Source organism: Tursiops truncatus, chromosome 3 (assembly GCF_011762595.2).
Source record: "Tursiops truncatus isolate mTurTru1 chromosome 3, mTurTru1.mat.Y, whole genome shotgun sequence".
In the NCBI taxonomy this organism is placed as follows: Eukaryota; Metazoa; Chordata; class Mammalia; order Artiodactyla; family Delphinidae; genus Tursiops; species Tursiops truncatus.
The window spans coordinates 55,224,075-55,242,608 of record NC_047036.1 but is presented as its reverse complement, the minus strand read 5'-3'; the positions used below and the strand labels follow the sequence as shown (position 1 = coordinate 55,242,608).

The window sequence follows — 18,534 nt, the reverse complement described above, 5'->3', positions numbered from 1 at the left end:
TAAGCTGATTCTAAAATTTATATGGAAATATATAGGAACCAGAATAACCAATGATGAAAAAGAACAAAGTTAAAAGACTTACAGTAACTGATTTAAAGAGTTGCTATAAAGAGTAAAGTCAGTCAGTGTGGTATTGGTGGAAGGATGAACACATATCAGTGGAACAGAATAGAGTCCAGAAATAAACCCACGCATATAGGGGCAATTTTTGATGGAGGTGCAAAGACAAATCAATGGGGGAAATAATAATCTTTCAACAAATGAGGTACCTCCATACACAAAAAAATAAACCACAAACTCAACTGCATACCACATTACTTCAAAATGTTTCATAATAAATTTTATATGCATGCAATCAAAGTTCTGCATTCTGGAGAAGTTCTGACAAAGAAAACAGTTATTTAAGTTTTTTTTTTAGGGAAGAGACTTGAAAAATTTTAAAGACTGCTATTTTAAATAGTTAAGTCACAGTCTTAAGTGAAGAAAAATTATTTGGGGTTTGTAAAGCTACTGAACATGCTCATCACACTAAATAAGACAGCAGGCAAACTGGCTTTAACGTTATAAACATATTGATATTTTATGGTAATCTAAATCCCTGAGCTTCTAGTATGCTCATAATCAGGAGAAATTAAAGCCTCAGTTCTAAGTCTCGTTTTCTTCATATCTAGGTATCTTTACTTTGGGGAAATGGATGGTTATGGATTTGCAGAAGAGGAAGATTAAGAAGCTTGTTACTGCGAGAAAAGGGTTTACTAGTGATGAAATAAAATGTATACTTTAAGGCAGAACAAGAAAAATTAAACATAAAATTCTCTGTGTGTCCCTTTGGGCCTCCTCCCTCCCTAATGTGCACGTGCATCTGCATTAAACATTAACCAGAGCTCCTCAAAGATAGAAGCGCATGCTCCACCGTAGAGGTCAATTTTTTCCCTTTCTTCTGATGCTAGCCATGTAACTTCCTAAAAGAAGCGCAGCTCTGTAGGGGGTCACGGTGCCTTGTTGCTCGCTTTCCACGTGCTTACCTGGGCTATGTATCTTTGGTGAACCTTATGTAAAATATCAGTATGTCATTTCCACGTAAGATCCTCCGTCTTGAAAACGGATATAACTGTGTCTTAGACTTCTAACAGGTGGAACAGTTCTCAGGGCTTTCTGAGGGTCTGTCTTCTGGGTTATAATCCTCAGTTTGGCCCTAATAAAATTCCCTTTTTTTCTTCTTAATGTCATTGTTAACTGAATTTTCTATGGCATTAGTTTATTTCTAATCCAGAGTAATCATTAAATCTGGTCAAGTTTTTGACCACTACAAAATTCCTTCAGTTATTTCAAGGATGTTGGGTATTAGGGAATAATACCAAAATCATTGCACCAGGTGAAGCTAATGACCCAGCACGTTTTGGGAGGGGTTAAAGGGAGGTAGGGCCCTTCGCCGTATATTCACAGGAATGGGTGGCCCGTATAGCAGCTTTCCAGGCCCACCAGGCCCTGCCCTCTGGCTCCTTCCCACTGCCTGGCCTTTGCCCCAGCAGCTCCTCTGGCCTACAAGGCCCCTTCATTCCTTAGCTCTGAAAGCCTGCTTTTCAAGAGCCGCCGCTCCAGCTCAGCTCCATCTTTCTCTTACTCGATTCCTAGACGCTTAATATTTGAACCAGCTAATTTTACCTTCACTGACGCACGCACTGCCTCGCCCTGTTTTTCTAGGTCTCGAGCTATTATTTAAAACTCGGTTACGCACAGCTGGTCACGTTACCGGGGTCTAAGTCGGACAGAGCTACCTGCGTCGTCCCCTAACCGTGTGAACTCCGGCTCTGGCGCAGAGCCAGGGGGCGGTGTCGGGCCCCCGGCCGCCACGCCCGCTTTTCCGGTGGGGGCCGCGCAGCGCGGTCACGTGGCTGGAGGGACGGCGGCCAGCGCAGCGTGGAGTCTCGGCCTCAGGTGAGCGCGCTCAGGGGGCGGAGGGACGGGGGCGGCGCGAGGCGGCCGGGGTCCAGCTCACTTAGACCTGCTCTCGGTTCCTCACCCGCCAAGGACAGTGGAGAGGGTCCGGGGCCAGACCCCCGGGCGGGGCTGCGCAAATTCGAGAAGCTCCGCAGGTTATGTACAAGCTGGTAAACTGGCTCCTTCTAACGCTCTTGCTAGTTGAATGTCCTCATCTTATATTGTAGAAATAAGGAATAGATTTTGAAAGACTCTTTCTACCTCTCTCATCTCCTCCTTTATTATTATTTTTTCTATATTTTTCTGCTAATTATGAGCCTTAAAACTACAGCGCAGTAAATGCAATGTGGTATCCTGGATTGGATCCTAGAACAGAAAAAGGACATCAGTAGAGAAACTGGGGAAATCCTGATAAAGTATTTGGTAAGTGCGTGTATCAATATTAATTTCTGATTTTTGATAAATGTACTCTAATATTGCATTAGAGGAATTTGGGTAGAGAGCATACAGGAGCTCACTGTACTATCTTTGCAACTTACTGTAAATCTAAAATTATTTTAACATTAAAATTTAAACAAAATCCTACAGCGGTATGCTGCAGATCACTGTTTACAGAAAGGGCTGAAGTCAGTTCCTTTTTTGCCAAGCCTGACAGGAATTACGTGTCTGTTTGATCAACTTGTTTGCTAAGGAAGTAGTTGTCTGGCTAGTGGGTGTGGATGCTTCTAGTTCAAGTTTTCCGGGCAGGAATCTGTTTTCTTTTTCAATTCCATCCATTAAGTGTCTCTGGAACACCTGTTATGCGCAAGTAAATGAGAGACACTCATTCCCTACAGTAGTAGGGCTGTGTGTGATAAAAAAGCAAGTCAGGTAGGAAATACGGACTATTAGAAGGATACAACGCAGAGCTAGGAGGGCTCAGAGGTAGAAGAAAGCACATCTGGCCCAGGGGAGTCAGGAGGGCTACGGGAGGGAGTGGCTGTCATGAACTGAGGAGGGCCTGAGAGGAGAAAGCATTCTGGGTGGACAATGGCTCCGGCAGAGGCTTTAACGAGACCAGGCTGAGGGGGCCTGGGAGCAGGTACAATCCCTTTTCCACGGAAGCACAGAGCATGCCCAGGGAATACTGGCAGATGGCACAGGAAGTGAAAACTGGTTACGTTGTGGAAAACAAGGTGACACCTACTTTAATCATATATACCATGGGAGCTATGCAATGTTTTTGGGCAGGAGAGGGGCATCATTGGATCTGTGCTTGCAGATGACTGAGTTGGCAGCAATGGCTTGGAGTAGATCAGTTAGGGAAGTATTGGTTTAGCCCAGGAGAAGTAAAAGAAGTTCATCCGGGGCTGTGAAGTTGATATGCAAAGAAGGACATGGTTTGGGGAGATTTTGTGGACCTAGAGGACTTGGCAACTGAAGGCACTGAAAAGAAGAAAAAGGAAAAAACTCCAAATCCCAAAGTTTTGGCCCTGGATGTTTTGGAGCGTGATTGATGGGTTTGCAGAAACAGAGGGCTCAGCAGGAGACCTGGGGTGGCAGTGGGGAGGGTAATGCATTTGTTTTTGAACAAGCTGTGTTTGAAATCCTGGCAGGATATCGAGCTGGGGATGTGTATTTTAAGAGTTTTCAGGAGTGGAAGCCAAACATATACAGAAGGGACAGGAAGAGGCAAAGGAGTCTGAGTGGGCAGGTAGGAGCCAGTCAGGGATCCCTGTGGGGTTGAGGAATGAAGGTGGGCGGGGGGACTTGGACATGGTGAGTCAGTAGCATCACAGCTTCTGCAGAAGCGCAGGAGCCTGAGGAATGAGGCTAGATCTTAGATTTAGCAATTAGGAAGATACACGTCACTTTCAGAGTTGTTTTAATGGAAGAGTAGAAGATTGTGTGCTCACGGTCTGTAGTCTGTTCATTCAGTCGCCATTCCCAAGTGGGCCAGGAGCCAGGGATATGGATTCTAGTTCTGGCCCTGCCACTGCCTGTGTAATTTTGGGCAAGTCATGTATGCTTGGGCTGGCATAAGAAGACACCCATAATAAGACCAAAAGGACCTTTTTATTTCTAGCAACACCTAATAGTCCATAGAGCCAGGGTTCCTTGGGGCACACTTTGGAAAATGCTGCTATAGAGCCAGAATTTTAGAGGTCTAAAGAACAGAAGAATCTTATCCAGTCCCCTGACTTGACAAATGAAGAAACTAATACTCAAATTCATATTAATGAACATTGATTTCAAATATATTGATAGTGTCCAAAATACCCCTATAAAGTAGTTATGCTTAAAGCCATTTTGGAAATCCTAAAATAGGCTCTGAGAGATTAAATGACTTGTCCAGGATCACAGAGCAGCACGTGGTGGTGTGAGATTTGAACCCAGGCCTTCTGGGTCAGGGCCCTTCTCTGTCACACATCCTGCTGCCTCCTTGGTTGTCAGCCTTGAATGCATTTAAAGCTGGTTGAATGGGGCTTCCGTGGTGGCGCAGTGGTTGAGAGTCTGCCTGCCGATGCAGGGGGCACGGGTTCGCGCCCCGGTCCAGGAAGATCCCATATGCTGCGGAGCGGCTGGGCCTGTGAGCCATGGCCGCTGAGCCTGCGGGTCCGGAGCCTGTGCTCCGCAACAGGAGAGGCCACAACAGTGAGGGACCCGTGTACCGCAAAAAAACCCAAAACTGGTTGAATGGAATGTTAGTAACTTCAACTTTTTTCCCCTTTCTTAGAAGAAATGTGTTCCAAAAGTCACGTCTTAACCACTGGACCACCAGGGAAGTCCCGACTGCATTACATATTAATATTACTATATAATTAGTATATAACAGTGGGAGAGTACACAGCCAACAATTCCCAAAGTTACATTTTAAAAAACACTAGAGCATTAGACCATGTGAAAGCTCATTTTGTTCAACTCTGAACAGTAGGAAGGTGTACCTGTGACACCTGAATATATGTGGCACATTGAAAAATATTCTTAGCTGATCCTGTGATTGCTTACTCTTTCCTCTTATTGCTTTTTTCCTTTGCGTTGACCAATTCTGTTTTCTTCACTGTTGGCTACCAGACCCTGACCACGCCCTTCTTAACAGAGGCAGGAGGCTGCACTAGAGGTAAAATACAGCCTCTTAGGGATTAGTCTTTGATTCAGTAAGTAATATCCTATCTACCTTGACAAATAAAAATAGACAAACATTTTTTAAAAATTAATTAATTATTTATTTATTTATTTTGGCTGCGCCGGGTCTTAGTTGCAACATGTGGGATCTTCTTGTGGCATGAGGGCTTCTTAGTTGCGGCACGCAGACTTCTTAGTTGCAGCATGCGAACTCTTAGTTGCAGCATATGTGCGGGATCTAGTTCCCCGACCAGGGATCGAACCCAGGCCCCCTGTATTGCGAGCACAGAGTCCTACCCACTGGACCACCAGGGAAGTCCCTAGACAAACTTATTTAGGAAATAAACTTGTAGAGGAACCAAGATGATTTCATAAAAATTTTGGGAAAAAATGAGTCCAATATACTTTGTTGAGTGTTGCCAAACTAGCTATTTTAGACTTTTACTCTCAGTTTTACTTGATATCATAAATAATAGAAACTTGGTTTACTCTGATGTTAATCTCATTGAAGTTCTCTGAAAGATAGAAAGCAGTGGCTAAGAGTCTAACAGTATCTCTGACGTGAGGGGTCTAGATTCAGAATCTGGCTCTCTCTCTTTTTAGCTATGTTATTTAACCTCTCTGTACTTCAGTGTAATTGTCTAGACTTAAACAACAATAGTATTGTCTTGTAAAGTGTTTGTGAAGATTAAATAGAATAATCTAAGTAGAGCACTTAGAATAGTGCCTCGCACACAGAAAGCAAGCAACAAGTGCTAGCTGTTATTAGATCATGGCTTAAAGGTTGTTGCCAATTTTTTAAATTAATTAATTAATCTATTATTTATTTTTGGCCATGTTGGGTCTTCCTTATTGCACTTGGGCTTTCTCTAGTTGTGGTGAGCGGGGCTGCTCTTCGTTGCAGTGCACGGGCTTCTCATTGCGGTGGCTTCTCTTGTTGCGGAGCACGGGCTCCAGGCGTGTGGGCTCAGTAGTTGTGGCTCGCGGGCTCTAGAACACAGGCTCGGTAGTTGTGGCATATGGGCTTAGTTGCTCCGCATCACGTGGGATCTTCCCGGACCAGGACTTGAACCTGTGTCCCCTGCATTGGCAAGCGCATTCCCAACCACTGCGCCGCCAGGGAAGCCCAAGTTGTTGCCAATTTAAGGCATCCAGTTTAATCATTTTCTTTTCTAGGAGGACACAGCTGATTAACACACTTCTCGTCTTTTCGCCTAATCCAGTTAAAAGGTCTTATTTTTTTTCTGTTTTTAAAAATACATTTTAATATATTATTGAGGTATAATTTACATATAATAAAATGTACCATTGTAAGTATATGGTTTAATGAGTTTTGACAGACCATCATTCCAGTCAACATACAAGACTTTTTCATCACCCCAGAAAAGTTCCCTCATGCCCTTTGAAGCCAACCTTCCCACCCCAGGTAACCATTGATCTGTTGTTTTGCCTGGATTTCATACAATACATGGTTCTTCTGTTAGCATAATGTAAGATTCATCCACATTATTGCATATATCAGAAATGTATTATTTATTACTGAATATATTCTGTGTGTGGACTGCCACAATTTGTCCATTTTCTTGTTGATGGACATTTGGATTGTTTTCAGTTTTTTGGCTAATTTGAATAATACTCTGAACATTCATGCACACATCTTTGTATGAACACATGTTTTCATTTCTCATGGGTAAAGCTTAAGAATGCAGTTGTTGGGTCACTTGTTTGAAAGAAACTGTCAGACTTTTTCACAGTGTTTGTACCATCTTATACTCCTGCCATCCGTGTATTTGGGTGTCCACATCCTTGGCAACACCTGGAATTGACAGTGGTACGTGGTGGAATCTCATTGTAGTTTTTTGTAATTGTAATCTATAATTCCTTGATGAATGATATCGAGCCTCTTTCCATCTATGTATCTTCTTCTTCCTTTTTTTTTGGCTGCGCTTTATGGCTGGATCTCAGTTCCCCGACCAGGGATTGAACCCGGGCACCGGCAGTGAAAGTCTGGAATCCTAACCACTAGGCCACTGGGGAACTCTCCAAGTATCTTCTTTTATAATGTATCTCTCTAAAATTTTTAAGGGCCTTTGTTTGTTTTGTTTTGTTTTTTAATTTTTTTTTTTTTTTGGTATATATATATATTTTTTTTTACTGGTACGCGGGCCTCTCACTGCTGTGGCCTCTCCCATTGCGGAGCACAGGCTCCGGACGCGCAGGCTCAGTGGCCATGGCTCACGGGCCCAGCCGCTCTGCGGCATGTGGGATCCTCCCGGACCGGGGCACGAACGCGTGTCCCCTGCATCGGCAGGCGGACTCTCAACCACTGCGCCACCAGGGAAGCCCCTGTTTTTTAATTTTTTAAGGGCCTTTGTTTTTAAACATTGAAAGTGTATGGTACCTTGACCCTAAAAATAACAGAAACCCCTTCAAACATGATAGATTTATTTGGCATCTTTGTGTGGTTTTAAAAGTGGGAGACTAAGAGAGAGACTTAAGCAAAAATACAAGACTGAGATTTAATTATTTTTGAATGTCCTGGTAAGCAATTACTTAAACAGCAGGATATTTAGAAAGGATTTCAGATGTGTTTATTTTCCTTTTTTTTTTAAAAAAAAAATGAATCTTGAGAAAAGGATGAAATATTTCTAAATACCTTCAGCAAAGCAGCTGTTTTGAAATGGCTAGTGGTGAAAGTCCCTCTTCACTGCCCTTGTACCGGAGGGACAAGGCTGAGCATTTCCGGTGCTCTGCAGCCAACAGGTGGACACTGTCACCAGGTAGGTGCCCACAGTGGGCTCCACACGGGGTGGGGGGGTTGCTCAGTGATGGGCATTTCTCTGTAGGGCTTTTTTTTTTTTTTTTTTTGCGGTACGTGGGCCTCTCACTGTTGTGGCCTCTCCCGTTGCGGAGCACAGCCTCCAGACGCGCAGGCTCAGCGGCCATGGCTCACGGGTCCAGCCGCTCCGCGGCATGTGGGATCTTCCCGGACTGGGGCACGAACCTGTGTCCCCTGCATCGGCAGGGGGACTCTCAACCACTGCGCCACCAGGGAAGCCCTCTGTAGGGCATTTTTATCTGGAGTTAGCCCCAGGTTATCCGGTGTGGAGCCTTACAGAGGTGGCTGTTTTGTTTTTCACCCCAGGCAAGTATTTCAGTTTATTGGTTTTATTTATTTAATTAATTGATTTATCTACCTATCTATCTATTTATTTTGGCTGCACTTTGAGGCATGCAGGATCTTAGTTCCCCTACCAGGAATCAAACCTGCGCCCTTTGCAGTGGAAGCACAGTCTTAACCACTGGACCGCCAGGGAAGTCCCTCAGTTTGTTTGTTTATTCCTTTCTCCCTTTATCCACTTATTTAAAAGTACTGTTGCGCACTGATCACGTCTTAGATAACTGTGTAGGCACTGGGCATGCATTGTGATCCAAACAGACCAAAATCTCTACCCTGTGGAGCTTGCATTCCACATCGGGCCCTCGGGAGCGGGTTTGGGCTCTGGTAGAGGAAATGTCCAGGTCGCACTACCTTTTGAGAAGCGTAACAGGCAGGCCAGAGCCACCTTCTGCTTCCCTAGGCTCCCAAGTGTACTGCTTTCCCCCTTTAAATGGTGTGCTTTGAAAAATGAGTAAAATATAGAGGGGTATGTTAGAAGGTCATAAATGCCAAGAAAAAAAGTCAAGCAGAGAAGTGGGATAGTGAAGAGGAGTTGGCAGTTTTAGGTGGGGTGTCAGGAAAGGCCACGCTGAGAAGGTGACGCTGCAGGAAAGACCCGAGGAGGTGAGGAACCAGCTGTGCATCTGGCTGGGGGAAGAATGTTCCAGGCAGAGGGAACTCGAAGCTCTGGGGCAGGAATGCCTGGCTCGGTCAGTAATACCAGGGAGGCTGGGGAGGCCAGGGTGAGGGTACAGGGCAGAGGTGAGCTTGGGGCCCCTCGCCATTGGAAGGGCTTTGACTTTTACTCTGTGCTGAGAAACACTGGAGGATTTTGAACACAGGTGTGGCATGGTTAGAGAAAGAGAGGGACGATGGGGGGGACCTTCTTCCCTCCATCTGTCACTGTCCCGACAAAACCTCTCCTAATCGTATCTGCACAGAAATAGAAAATGAACCAAGTAGAGCCGTAGGAGAGAGCGTAAGGGCCCTGAGCACCTGAAGTAGAAAAAGCGTTGTGAGGAACAGAGGCAAGATGGTCTTAGTCATTGGAAGCTGGGTTTTCAGGGACTCTTCTGAATTTTATACAGCTCTTCGGCTTGTGAAAACTGATCCCTTTCCTTTGGAAGCTTGTTTGTCAGGGGCGTTCTTTTTCCTTGGCAAAGCCTGATCTGCTTTATCCTGATCAGTAGATTATTGGATTCAGTAAAAGTCTTTCCTATTTCCTTGGAAATAAGGAGTCAGATCTTTTCTTACCCGAAAAGTCCTGAAATGTCAAACCGCTTCAGTTGGATTGCAAGGGGCATCTGTGTGCTTGTGCATTGCTGGCTGTGCCTGCAAAATACAGGAAGGAACTTTTCTTCCCTGGCAAACCCAACCTGGATTATACTGACGGCTTTTTAACTCCTGCTTTCTCTTAACTGCAGATAACGTGTTTATCCCTACGGTAAAGGCGGCACGTGGCTGATGAGCATGGAGGCGAGGCCGCCGAGTGAGGCAGAGGGGCAGGCCTGGGAAGCAGAGGACGATGACATGGCAGAAGGCGATTTAGGGTATGGCCTCAGAAGAAGGCCCGGCGGCATTTATGAAGTGCAAGTTTCACATGTATTTACATCTAGAAAAAGATCAGATGGAAAGGCCTTCAGTCCTCCCCCGTTTTCAAGAAATGGGGAAGAAAGAAACAGTGCCGTTTTTCAGTATTCCAAGCATAAGAGCTTGCATGACACATACCCGGAAGGACCCCAGATTCCCTGTCACGGCCGACAAAGTAGCACTGGTAAGAATGCCCAGCATCCTCTTTCTCCTTCTCTTTTCTGCCCTGTGGATTTTACCAATGCTCTCCGCCTCCCAACACATGAAGATGGGTCACCATCGTGGATTTTAGAAATTTATCTTCATTCACCTCTAGAGGTTGATTGGTGATGGTAAAAGTGATGTTTCTGTCTGCACGTATTATACAAATTGTGAAGTACAGTAATTATTCTGCATCAATACATATATGTTAGTTATATCAATAAGTAATTACTTACCTTGCTTTTCTTGTGAAGTAGTGGTATACTTCATTTGTTCTTTTTTTGTCTTATTCAACAAACATTTATTGGGTACCTGTTAGGTGCCCAGCACAGTACCAAACTCTGGGAATAACATCAGTAAATAAAATAGTCAAAGGCCCTAATGTCATGGAGTTCACATTCTGGTAGAGCAGACAGAAAATAAACCTGCAAATCAACAGCTATGTAACATCAGGCAGTGGTACATGAAAAGACAGTGAGTGAGTGGAGGGTCTAGGGCGCTGCTGTTTGAGGCACAGGTCAAGAGAGGTGACATTGGGCTTCCCTGGTGGCGCGGTGGTTGAGAGTCCCCCTGCCGATGCAGGGGACGCGGATTCGTGCTCCGGTCCGGGAAGATTCCCACATGCCGCGGAGCGGCTGGGCCCGTGAGCCATGGCCGCTGAGCCTGCGCGCCTGGAGCCTGTGTTCCTCAATGGGAGAGGCCACAACAGTGAGAGGCCCGCATACCACAAAAAGAGAGGTCACATTGGAGCACTGCAAGCCTGATGCTCATCTGGGGAAGGAGTGTTACAGGCAGAACACACAGGCTTCAGGTTGTTTTAGGGATGTCATAAAATTCTCAAAACAAAATTAATTTATCATAAGTAAAAATAAATTGTGCTGTACACTAAGGAGAGAATAAAATTCAGAATCATATTGTGATAGAATGTTACAACTGCGAAGTGACCCGGAACTGGTGGATGAGTCCCAGCCTGCACTGAGGTACAGCTCTGGTGTGGCTGAATCTTTTGTAATCCACATTGTAAAACTTCCCCACCAAAGTGGAACAAACACAATTAGAACAACATGAAAATAATTTAAGAAACATTTCAGATTTACGAAAACATGGTGCAGCTGGGGATCCATCTCTGTCCTTCAAAATCCTTCTTGAAATTAGGATGGGATTATTTATATATTCTTCTTCCAAGTCCTTATCATGCATAGAGGATGGGTACTGTTTTGCAAGCAAGATGTTGAAAATTGAACATTATGCTAAGATGCCTTTACAAAAATGTGAGGAAACTACTGGGATATAAACAAGAAGTAATAGTAATGGTATGAGCTCCTATATTTTTTGAGTTATCAACTTTTGTCTTTTTATCAAAGTTGACTTGATCCTAGGTGAGAATATTGTGTTAGTTTCCTCTTGCAAATAGGCAGTTTCCGAATTACCAGAAATTTAATGGTTTAAAACAACATAAATTTTATTCTCTTACAGTTCTGTAGGTCAAAAATCCAAAACAGGTTTCACTGGACTAAAATCACGGTGTTGGCATGGCTGCCTCCCTTCTGGAGGCTCTAGGGGAGAACCCGCCCCCTTGTCTTTTCCACCTTCTAGAGGCTGCCTTCCCTGGCCGTGGTACCCTTCCTCCGTCTTCACAGCCACTTCTCCCGCTGCCTCATGCTGATACTGACTCCCCTGCCTCCTTCTTTCATTTATAAGGACCTGGGTAATCCAGAATAATCTTCTATCTCCAAGTATTTAATCACACCTGCAAAATCCTTTTTGCTAGGTATTCACAGGTTCTGGGATTAAGATGTGGACATCTTTGGGGGCCATTATTCTGCCTACCACAGGTGTTAATAGAATAGAACTTGTCATTGTCAACCCAGTGTTACTTTTTAAAAAATTTAATTTATTTTTTTATTTTTGGCCACACCATGCTGCATGCAGGATCTTAGTTCCCCAACCAGGGATTGAACCCATGCCCCCTGCACTGGACCGCCAGGGAAGTTCCACAATGTCACTTTTGTCCCTCATTGGAACCCTGAATTATCAGAGTAAAAACATGACTTAGGTTTTCCCTTGGTTACTGTCATGTTGATGAAAGTTCAGAATAGCAAAGAAAAGAATTGTTTTGAGAAATTTTTAATGTCCTTCAAAATATTCTTTCTAAATTTTTTTGCTTCTTTTTACTTCCTGTTCTCTTGCTATAATTTATCACTTCAATGTTTTTCTATTGCCAGTGAAACTGCAATGTAAATGAAGTTCCTGGGAAGCCCAGATTAATGTCTCAGTTGATCGATCCCATTAAGGAGAGAATAATTGAAGTTACTGGAGACTTCTAGTGATTCTCCTTGGAAAGAAATTAAATTCAGGTTATTTCTTAGATATTCATATCACGATATTGATCAGGCTTAAGCCAAACACCAAGATTTATTTACTTTACTCACCAACATTCATTAATACTGTGTTTGGATATAGTAAGTCACCAATTCATTAACAACAGTGTTATTTTAGAGTCCTTTTTTTTAAGAGTCTTTCGATTCAAAAGTATGTGTCTTCTCATTTGTGGAATGTTCTAAGCTGTCTGTTTTTATCGTCATTTGGTTTATTACAGTTATTTTCTCGTTTCAATTTAGGGAAAGGCTGTATTTGATATTTTGTAAACAAATGTCCCGTATTTAACTAGCTAAAGAAAATATTTAATTTTTTTTTCCCTCTAGTAGATTCTGATTCAGAGTTGTCAAATGTGGAATTAAGGCAACGTCTTCAGGAAACTTTAGAGGTAGGTCCTCTGGCTAACATACAAATTCTCATGTGAATAAAGTCCACTGATAGATATTTTGTGTAAGTATTACTAACATGGTATGGAAGTCAACTGTTGGCTTTCCAGAGATTCTCGGTCCACACTGTCAAGCTCATAGCTTCCAACTGGCCTCCGCATCTCAGTGGCTTCGTCGCCTCATCTCTCCGAAAGGCTGTTCGTATAAACATGCCCTCCTGTTCTCCTTTCCAACTTATTTCGCTAATCTCCTCCTGGAGAAAATAATCACTCCCTTCCATCTGTCTTCCCAGTATGTGTGACTTGAAATAACCTGACTTAATTGAACTTCTTTGAAGTCAGAGGACTAGAAAGTACCCCAGGGGGTCTGAGGAGACCATCCATCTTGCTGGGAGTTGGAGTTTCTGTGAGGGTGCTTGTCCTTTCAGGAACAGAAAGCCCGTCTTAGTGTCCATTTGGTTTTTTTGTTTGTTTTTTTGGGTTTTGTTTTGGCCGTAGCATGTGGGATGTTAGTTTCCCGACCAGAGGTCGAACCTCAGGCCCCCTGCAGTGGACACATGGGGTCATAACTGCTGGACCGCCAGGGAACTCCCTTACTGTGCCTTTGTATCTCTTCTGGTGACCGCTACTCTACTGGTTTCCTAGGGCTGCCCTGACAAACTGGTGTCTTAAAAGAGCAGATCGCGGCTTCCCTGGTGGCGCAGTGGTTGAGAGTCTGCCTGCCGATGCAGGGGACACGGGTTCATGCCCCGGTCTGGGAAGATCCCACATGCCGCGGAGCGGCTGGGCCTGTGAGCCATGGCCACTGAGCCTGCGCGACCGGAGCCTCTGCTCTGCAACGGGAGAGGCCACACCAGTGAGAGGCCCGCGTACTGCAAAAAAAAAAAAAAAGAGCAGATCGATTCTCTCTCAGCTATGGCGGCTAGAGGTCTGAAATCAAGATGTGGGCCACGTTCCCTCTGAAGGGTCTAGAGGAGAATCCTTTACCACCTCCTAGCTTCTGGCGGTTGCCGCCAACAACCTTTGGCTTGTGTCACACCAGTCATTGGATTGAGGCCTACTGTAATCTAGTATGACATTAATTACATCTGCAAAGACCCTATTTCCAAATAAGGTCGAATTTATGGTACCAGGGGTTAGGACTTGAGCATATCTTTTGGGATGGGGGGCACGGTTCTACCTATAATAGCTACTGTAGCCTGTGTAGCTGATCATGTTCTTATTTTATGTGGTCTAAAGCTTTTCCTCCAAATTATTAACTGTGTGTGTGGCCTAGATGGGTAAAAGCAAAAGATTTGGGCTTTTAGTCATAACTGGCACCTGACAGCAAGCATCTCAGTTTCAGCATGTCTGGTCCACTTATAAAGCCTGGAGGAATTTCCAAACTTATTTTGTAAGGTCAGAGCACTTTGAGTCAAAGTGAATGTTGAACTTAAATGTAGACTGTCTAAATTGATCATTTGGGGTTGCATATCTCACAGATAGGAAGACTAATTGTATTTTTCTCCTCAGGAGGTAGAAGTTTTGAAAACTGAACTTGAGGCATCTCAAAGACATCTTGAAGGTAAAGAGGAAGCATTGAGAATTCTTCAAAGCAATGTAAGAAGTTACTTTTACACTTTCATCAGGTACACATTCCAATGATAGGTAGTATGGTTTTATCTTTTATTTTTTAATTTAATTTTATTTTTATATTTTTGGCCATGCTGCACAGCTTGCCGGATCTCAGTTCCCCAACCAGGGATTGAACCCGGGCCATGGCAGTAAAAGTGCCGAATCCTGAACACTAGACCACCAGGGAACTCCCTGGTTATAGCTTTTAAAATAAAAGCATCAGTGTTTAATATAGTTTTTTTTTTTTGAGCTATAGATTTTTAAAACAGCTTTATTAAGATATAACTTAACGTCATGAATTTCACTTGTTTTAAGCAATTTATTTTTACTAAACTTAGAATTGTGTAACTATCATCACAACTTAATTTAGAACATTTCCATCACCCCAAAAAAGGAACCTCTTACCCATTAGCAGTTATTCCCATTCCCATCCCCAGCCACCACTAATCTACTTTCTGCTTTATAGCTTTGCCTTTTCTATTTCATAAATAGAACCATACAGTATATGTCTAGATTCTTTTGCCTCTTGATTCTTATAGTTAGCGCATTTTGAAGGTTCATGCATGTTGTAGCATGTGTCAGTGCTTTCTTCCTTTTTTATTGCCAGATAATATTCCATTATATAGATATGCCACATTTTGTTTATCCATTTACCAGTTGATAGGTATTTTGGGCTATTATGAATAATGCTGCTATGAATGTTCATGTACATGTCCTTGTGTGCGAAATCCATTCATTCATTCTCACGTTCATTGGGAAAGAACCAAACCAAGATCTTCTGACTTTTGAACTATCAAACTCTATACAAAAGGTCTCTGTGGGAATCTCATCTCAAGGTACTTTTCTACTGTCTTAAAATAAAAATGTGAACTTCACCTTGCATATAAGGGTGATTGGAAATTTAATTTATACTGTTACAATCTTTATTTTTCTTAGGCAATATTTGGCAAAGCCACAAGTCATACCCAGGCAGTGCTTCAAAAAACTGTGGAACAAAAGAGATCCTTGGAGAAGGTATTTGACCACATATAGCGTATAGTGTAGACTTGTTCAATTCAATAAGCTTTCAAATAGAATTCCCTTAAAAATCACCGTACCAGTGGATATGTCATTTGTGCATACCCTCTGCTAGGTGTACTTCAACTTCATACAGTCGCTTCCCTTTTGGAGCTTATAATCCAAAACAGATTGTCACATGGGCTAAGCCTGCCAAATCGACACTTCCTGTTTTTCTTCTTTTCCTATTTTTCTTCTCCTGCTTGCCCTGCAGAGCCTGCCTCTTTCTGATCATCTCATCTTCACTAAAAAGGTAGTTAAGAATCACCCTAGATGGTCATCTTCCTATTCCTGTTTTACTCTCCCTTGGTGGGAGTGTCCTGGGCTCAGACTTCCAGGAGTATATGTTGGGGTCTGCATGGGTTGGGGACAATGAGAAATCTAGGTTCAGGGCAACAAATTTGAAATGTTCCCTATAATAAGTAAGCTTCAGCAAAGCTTTTTGAGTGCTAAAGAGGCATGTCATATGTGTTTATAAACATCATAGACTCTTTTTGAGCAGTAATTAGTTTTTTGTCTTTAACCTATTTCTGTGAAGTGACTAAATGATTTATTTCAGATATTCAAAAGTCATGAAATGATTTATTTGTAGTAATTTCCTTGAAAGTGCTATTTTTTTCTATAGGAAATAAATGCCTTGCAGTGGGAAATAGAATTTGATCGCAATAGATTTAAAAATATAGAGGAATCTTGGATCCAAAGATATGACAGGTTTGTATATTATTATTCCATAATTTTTCTTTGGAAATTTTTAAACTGTGTATAATTCAAATGTAGCTTAGGCTTTCTTCTTTTTTGAGCACACTAAGTATAAAATTCAGGGAATTCCCTGGTTGTCCAGTGGTTAGGACTTGGTGCTTTCATTGCCATGGCCTGGGTTTAATCCCTGGTCGGGGAACTAAGATACTGCAAGCCACGTGGCACAGCCAAAAAAAAATAAAATAAAATAAGATTCATATTGCTTACCCACTTGCCAGTTCCATATTTTACTGTTACTGTTAATTTTCTTTCTTTAAAAACTAGTATAAACTGTATATTAAAATACAGTTTAAGAGCCATGTTTCCCAAGTTATTTTAGCCTTGCACTGTTTTTTCAGTCTTTTGAGCAACTCTTGTATTAGTGTGAATTTATTTAATAGCTTTGACCTTATGAATATGCTATAATTTAATCACTGAGAAATTGATTTGGTATCTGGGGTTATAGATGGCTTTAGTACCTAATTTTAAAATTTATTACTTCTTAACTCTTAATTTGAGATAATTGAAGACTTACAGAACAGTTGTAAGAATAGAACAACTCCTATATATCTTTCACCGAGATTCTCCAAATTTTAACTCTTTATCACGTTTACTTTATCATTCTTTTTTCCTTTCTTTCGCTCTCTTTGTAGTTAAATACATAAATATAGAGGTAATATTTTCTGAACCATTGTGCATATATAGGGTCCCGTTACTCTAAATACTTCAGTTTGTATTTTTTTTTAAAAGGGACGTTCTCGTTTATAACATAATATAGTTATAAAAATCAAGACCTTAACCCAATACTATTATTTAATGTGCCAGCTATATTACCAATTATCTTAATAATGTTATATTATTCTTTATATTACCAACTATCTTAATAATGTTCTTAGAGCAAAAGAGAAAAAACAATTTCCCCTGTTCAGGACCAGTCCAGAACCACATGTTGCATTTGGTTGTCATGTCTAAATTTTAGTCTCCTTTAATCTGAAACAGTTCTTCAGTGTTTATCTTTTATAACCTTTACATTATTTTGAGGCGGACAGGCCCATTATTTTATAGAATATCCTACAATGAGGGTATCTGATGCTTCTGGCTTGAATTGGGTTGTGCATTTTGGGCAGTATTACCACTGAAGCAATGTATTCTTAGTCCATCACATCAGGAGGCATGTGGTGCTGATTTGTCCTATTCCTAGGATGTGAATCTTGATCACTTGGTTAAGGTATGGTGTCTGCCCTCATTCTCCACTATTAAGTCACTGTTTTTCCCCTTGTAATTAATAAGCATCTTGTGGAGAGATACTTGAAAGTTATGTAACTATACTGTGACTCAGCAGACTTTTCACCCACTCATTTTTGTATCCACTGATATTCTACCTGAAGCAATTATTACTACAATGTTGCCAAATGGTAATTTTCTAATTCCCTTCTTCCTTCTACATTTGTATGTTGGCATTTTACTGCAAAAAAGAGTTTTTCCTTCTCGTTTGTTTATACCAATACGGATTCAAGGATTCTTGCATTATTCAGTGGGTTAAAAGCTATTACTACCATAATTTCTTTTGATGCTTAAAATTTTCCAACTTCGGTCAGTGGGAGCCCCATCAGGCACAGGTGTTCCTGTGACTTTTTGACGTTTATTTTTCTTTGAGCACTTTCTTGCTTCCTGGTACAAGATATTCTAGGCCAGTATGCCTACAATATTAGGTATCTCTTCAAGGAGCAGCAGTTCCTTTTAATGGGGAATGGTGTTTAGAAATCAAGATCTGAGTGTGCTAGGTGTGCTCATTACTACTGAGGATTCACTGCGTGAAGTTCCTCTCAGAGGACAGAGCTGGAAAATACACAGATGCAGACACACATATATATACATCTATCTATCTGTCTTTCTGTGTCATCGATTTATCATCTATCTACCTGTCTCTTTATCATTTATGTATGTATGTATCTGTCACATATCAATGAGATCATACTCATATCTCCAATTGCAGACCACCACCACAGGGTTCATCTTAGCCTTGCCCCTCTCTGCATTTGTAAGTCCCACAAGGAGACACCTGGCTCCAGTTACCCTGTATGTTTACTTATTTGTTCCATCATAGACTGTACAGAAAGTAACTTTAGAATTGCTAATACATACCATTGTAAAATCAAACCCATTAACTAGAGTTCCATATTTGTTTACAGTTTTGTTTTTAGCCTGAATTAAATTTAGCCTGAATTGTAATTAAAAACGGTCACCAGATCATCTGGTCTAATTTATAACTTTAAATAAAATACCTATCAAGACGTGATATTCCTAGGGAATATTACATGCTGTGCTTGGGACAGGCCTCGTATCATTAAAACGGTGGTCACGA

The 18,534-nt window shown here is 42.0% G+C and overlaps 1 protein-coding gene and 1 non-coding gene across 9 annotated transcripts in view; one reads left to right on the top strand and one right to left on the bottom strand.

The window, feature by feature from the left end:
* Positions 1-1,265: 1,265 nt before the first annotated feature.
* CCDC125 (coiled-coil domain containing 125) overlaps positions 1,266-18,534 on the top strand; it is a 32,388-nt gene continuing 15,119 nt past the window's right edge. The window contains exons 1-6 of one of the 8 annotated variants that reach the window (XM_019929914.3): positions 1,266-1,938; positions 9,631-9,980; positions 12,703-12,764; positions 14,274-14,360; positions 15,312-15,389; positions 16,057-16,142. In XM_019929914.3, the coding sequence (XP_019785473.1) occupies positions 9,671-9,980; positions 12,703-12,764; positions 14,274-14,360; positions 15,312-15,389; positions 16,057-16,142 (623 nt within the window). In that variant the 5' untranslated portion in view covers positions 1,266-1,938; positions 9,631-9,670. Of the gene's footprint in view, positions 1,939-1,987; positions 2,365-7,446; positions 7,827-9,630; positions 9,981-12,702; positions 12,765-14,273; positions 14,390-15,311; positions 15,390-16,056; positions 16,143-18,534 lie in introns of those variants that run through there. The other 7 variants (XM_019929918.3, XM_019929916.3, XM_004319997.4 and 4 more) reach the window with 7 other exon arrangements.
* Positions 5,289-5,361, bottom strand: TRNAA-CGC (transfer RNA alanine (anticodon CGC)). Its single transcript has one exon. It is a non-coding gene; the product is annotated as a tRNA-Ala (tRNA).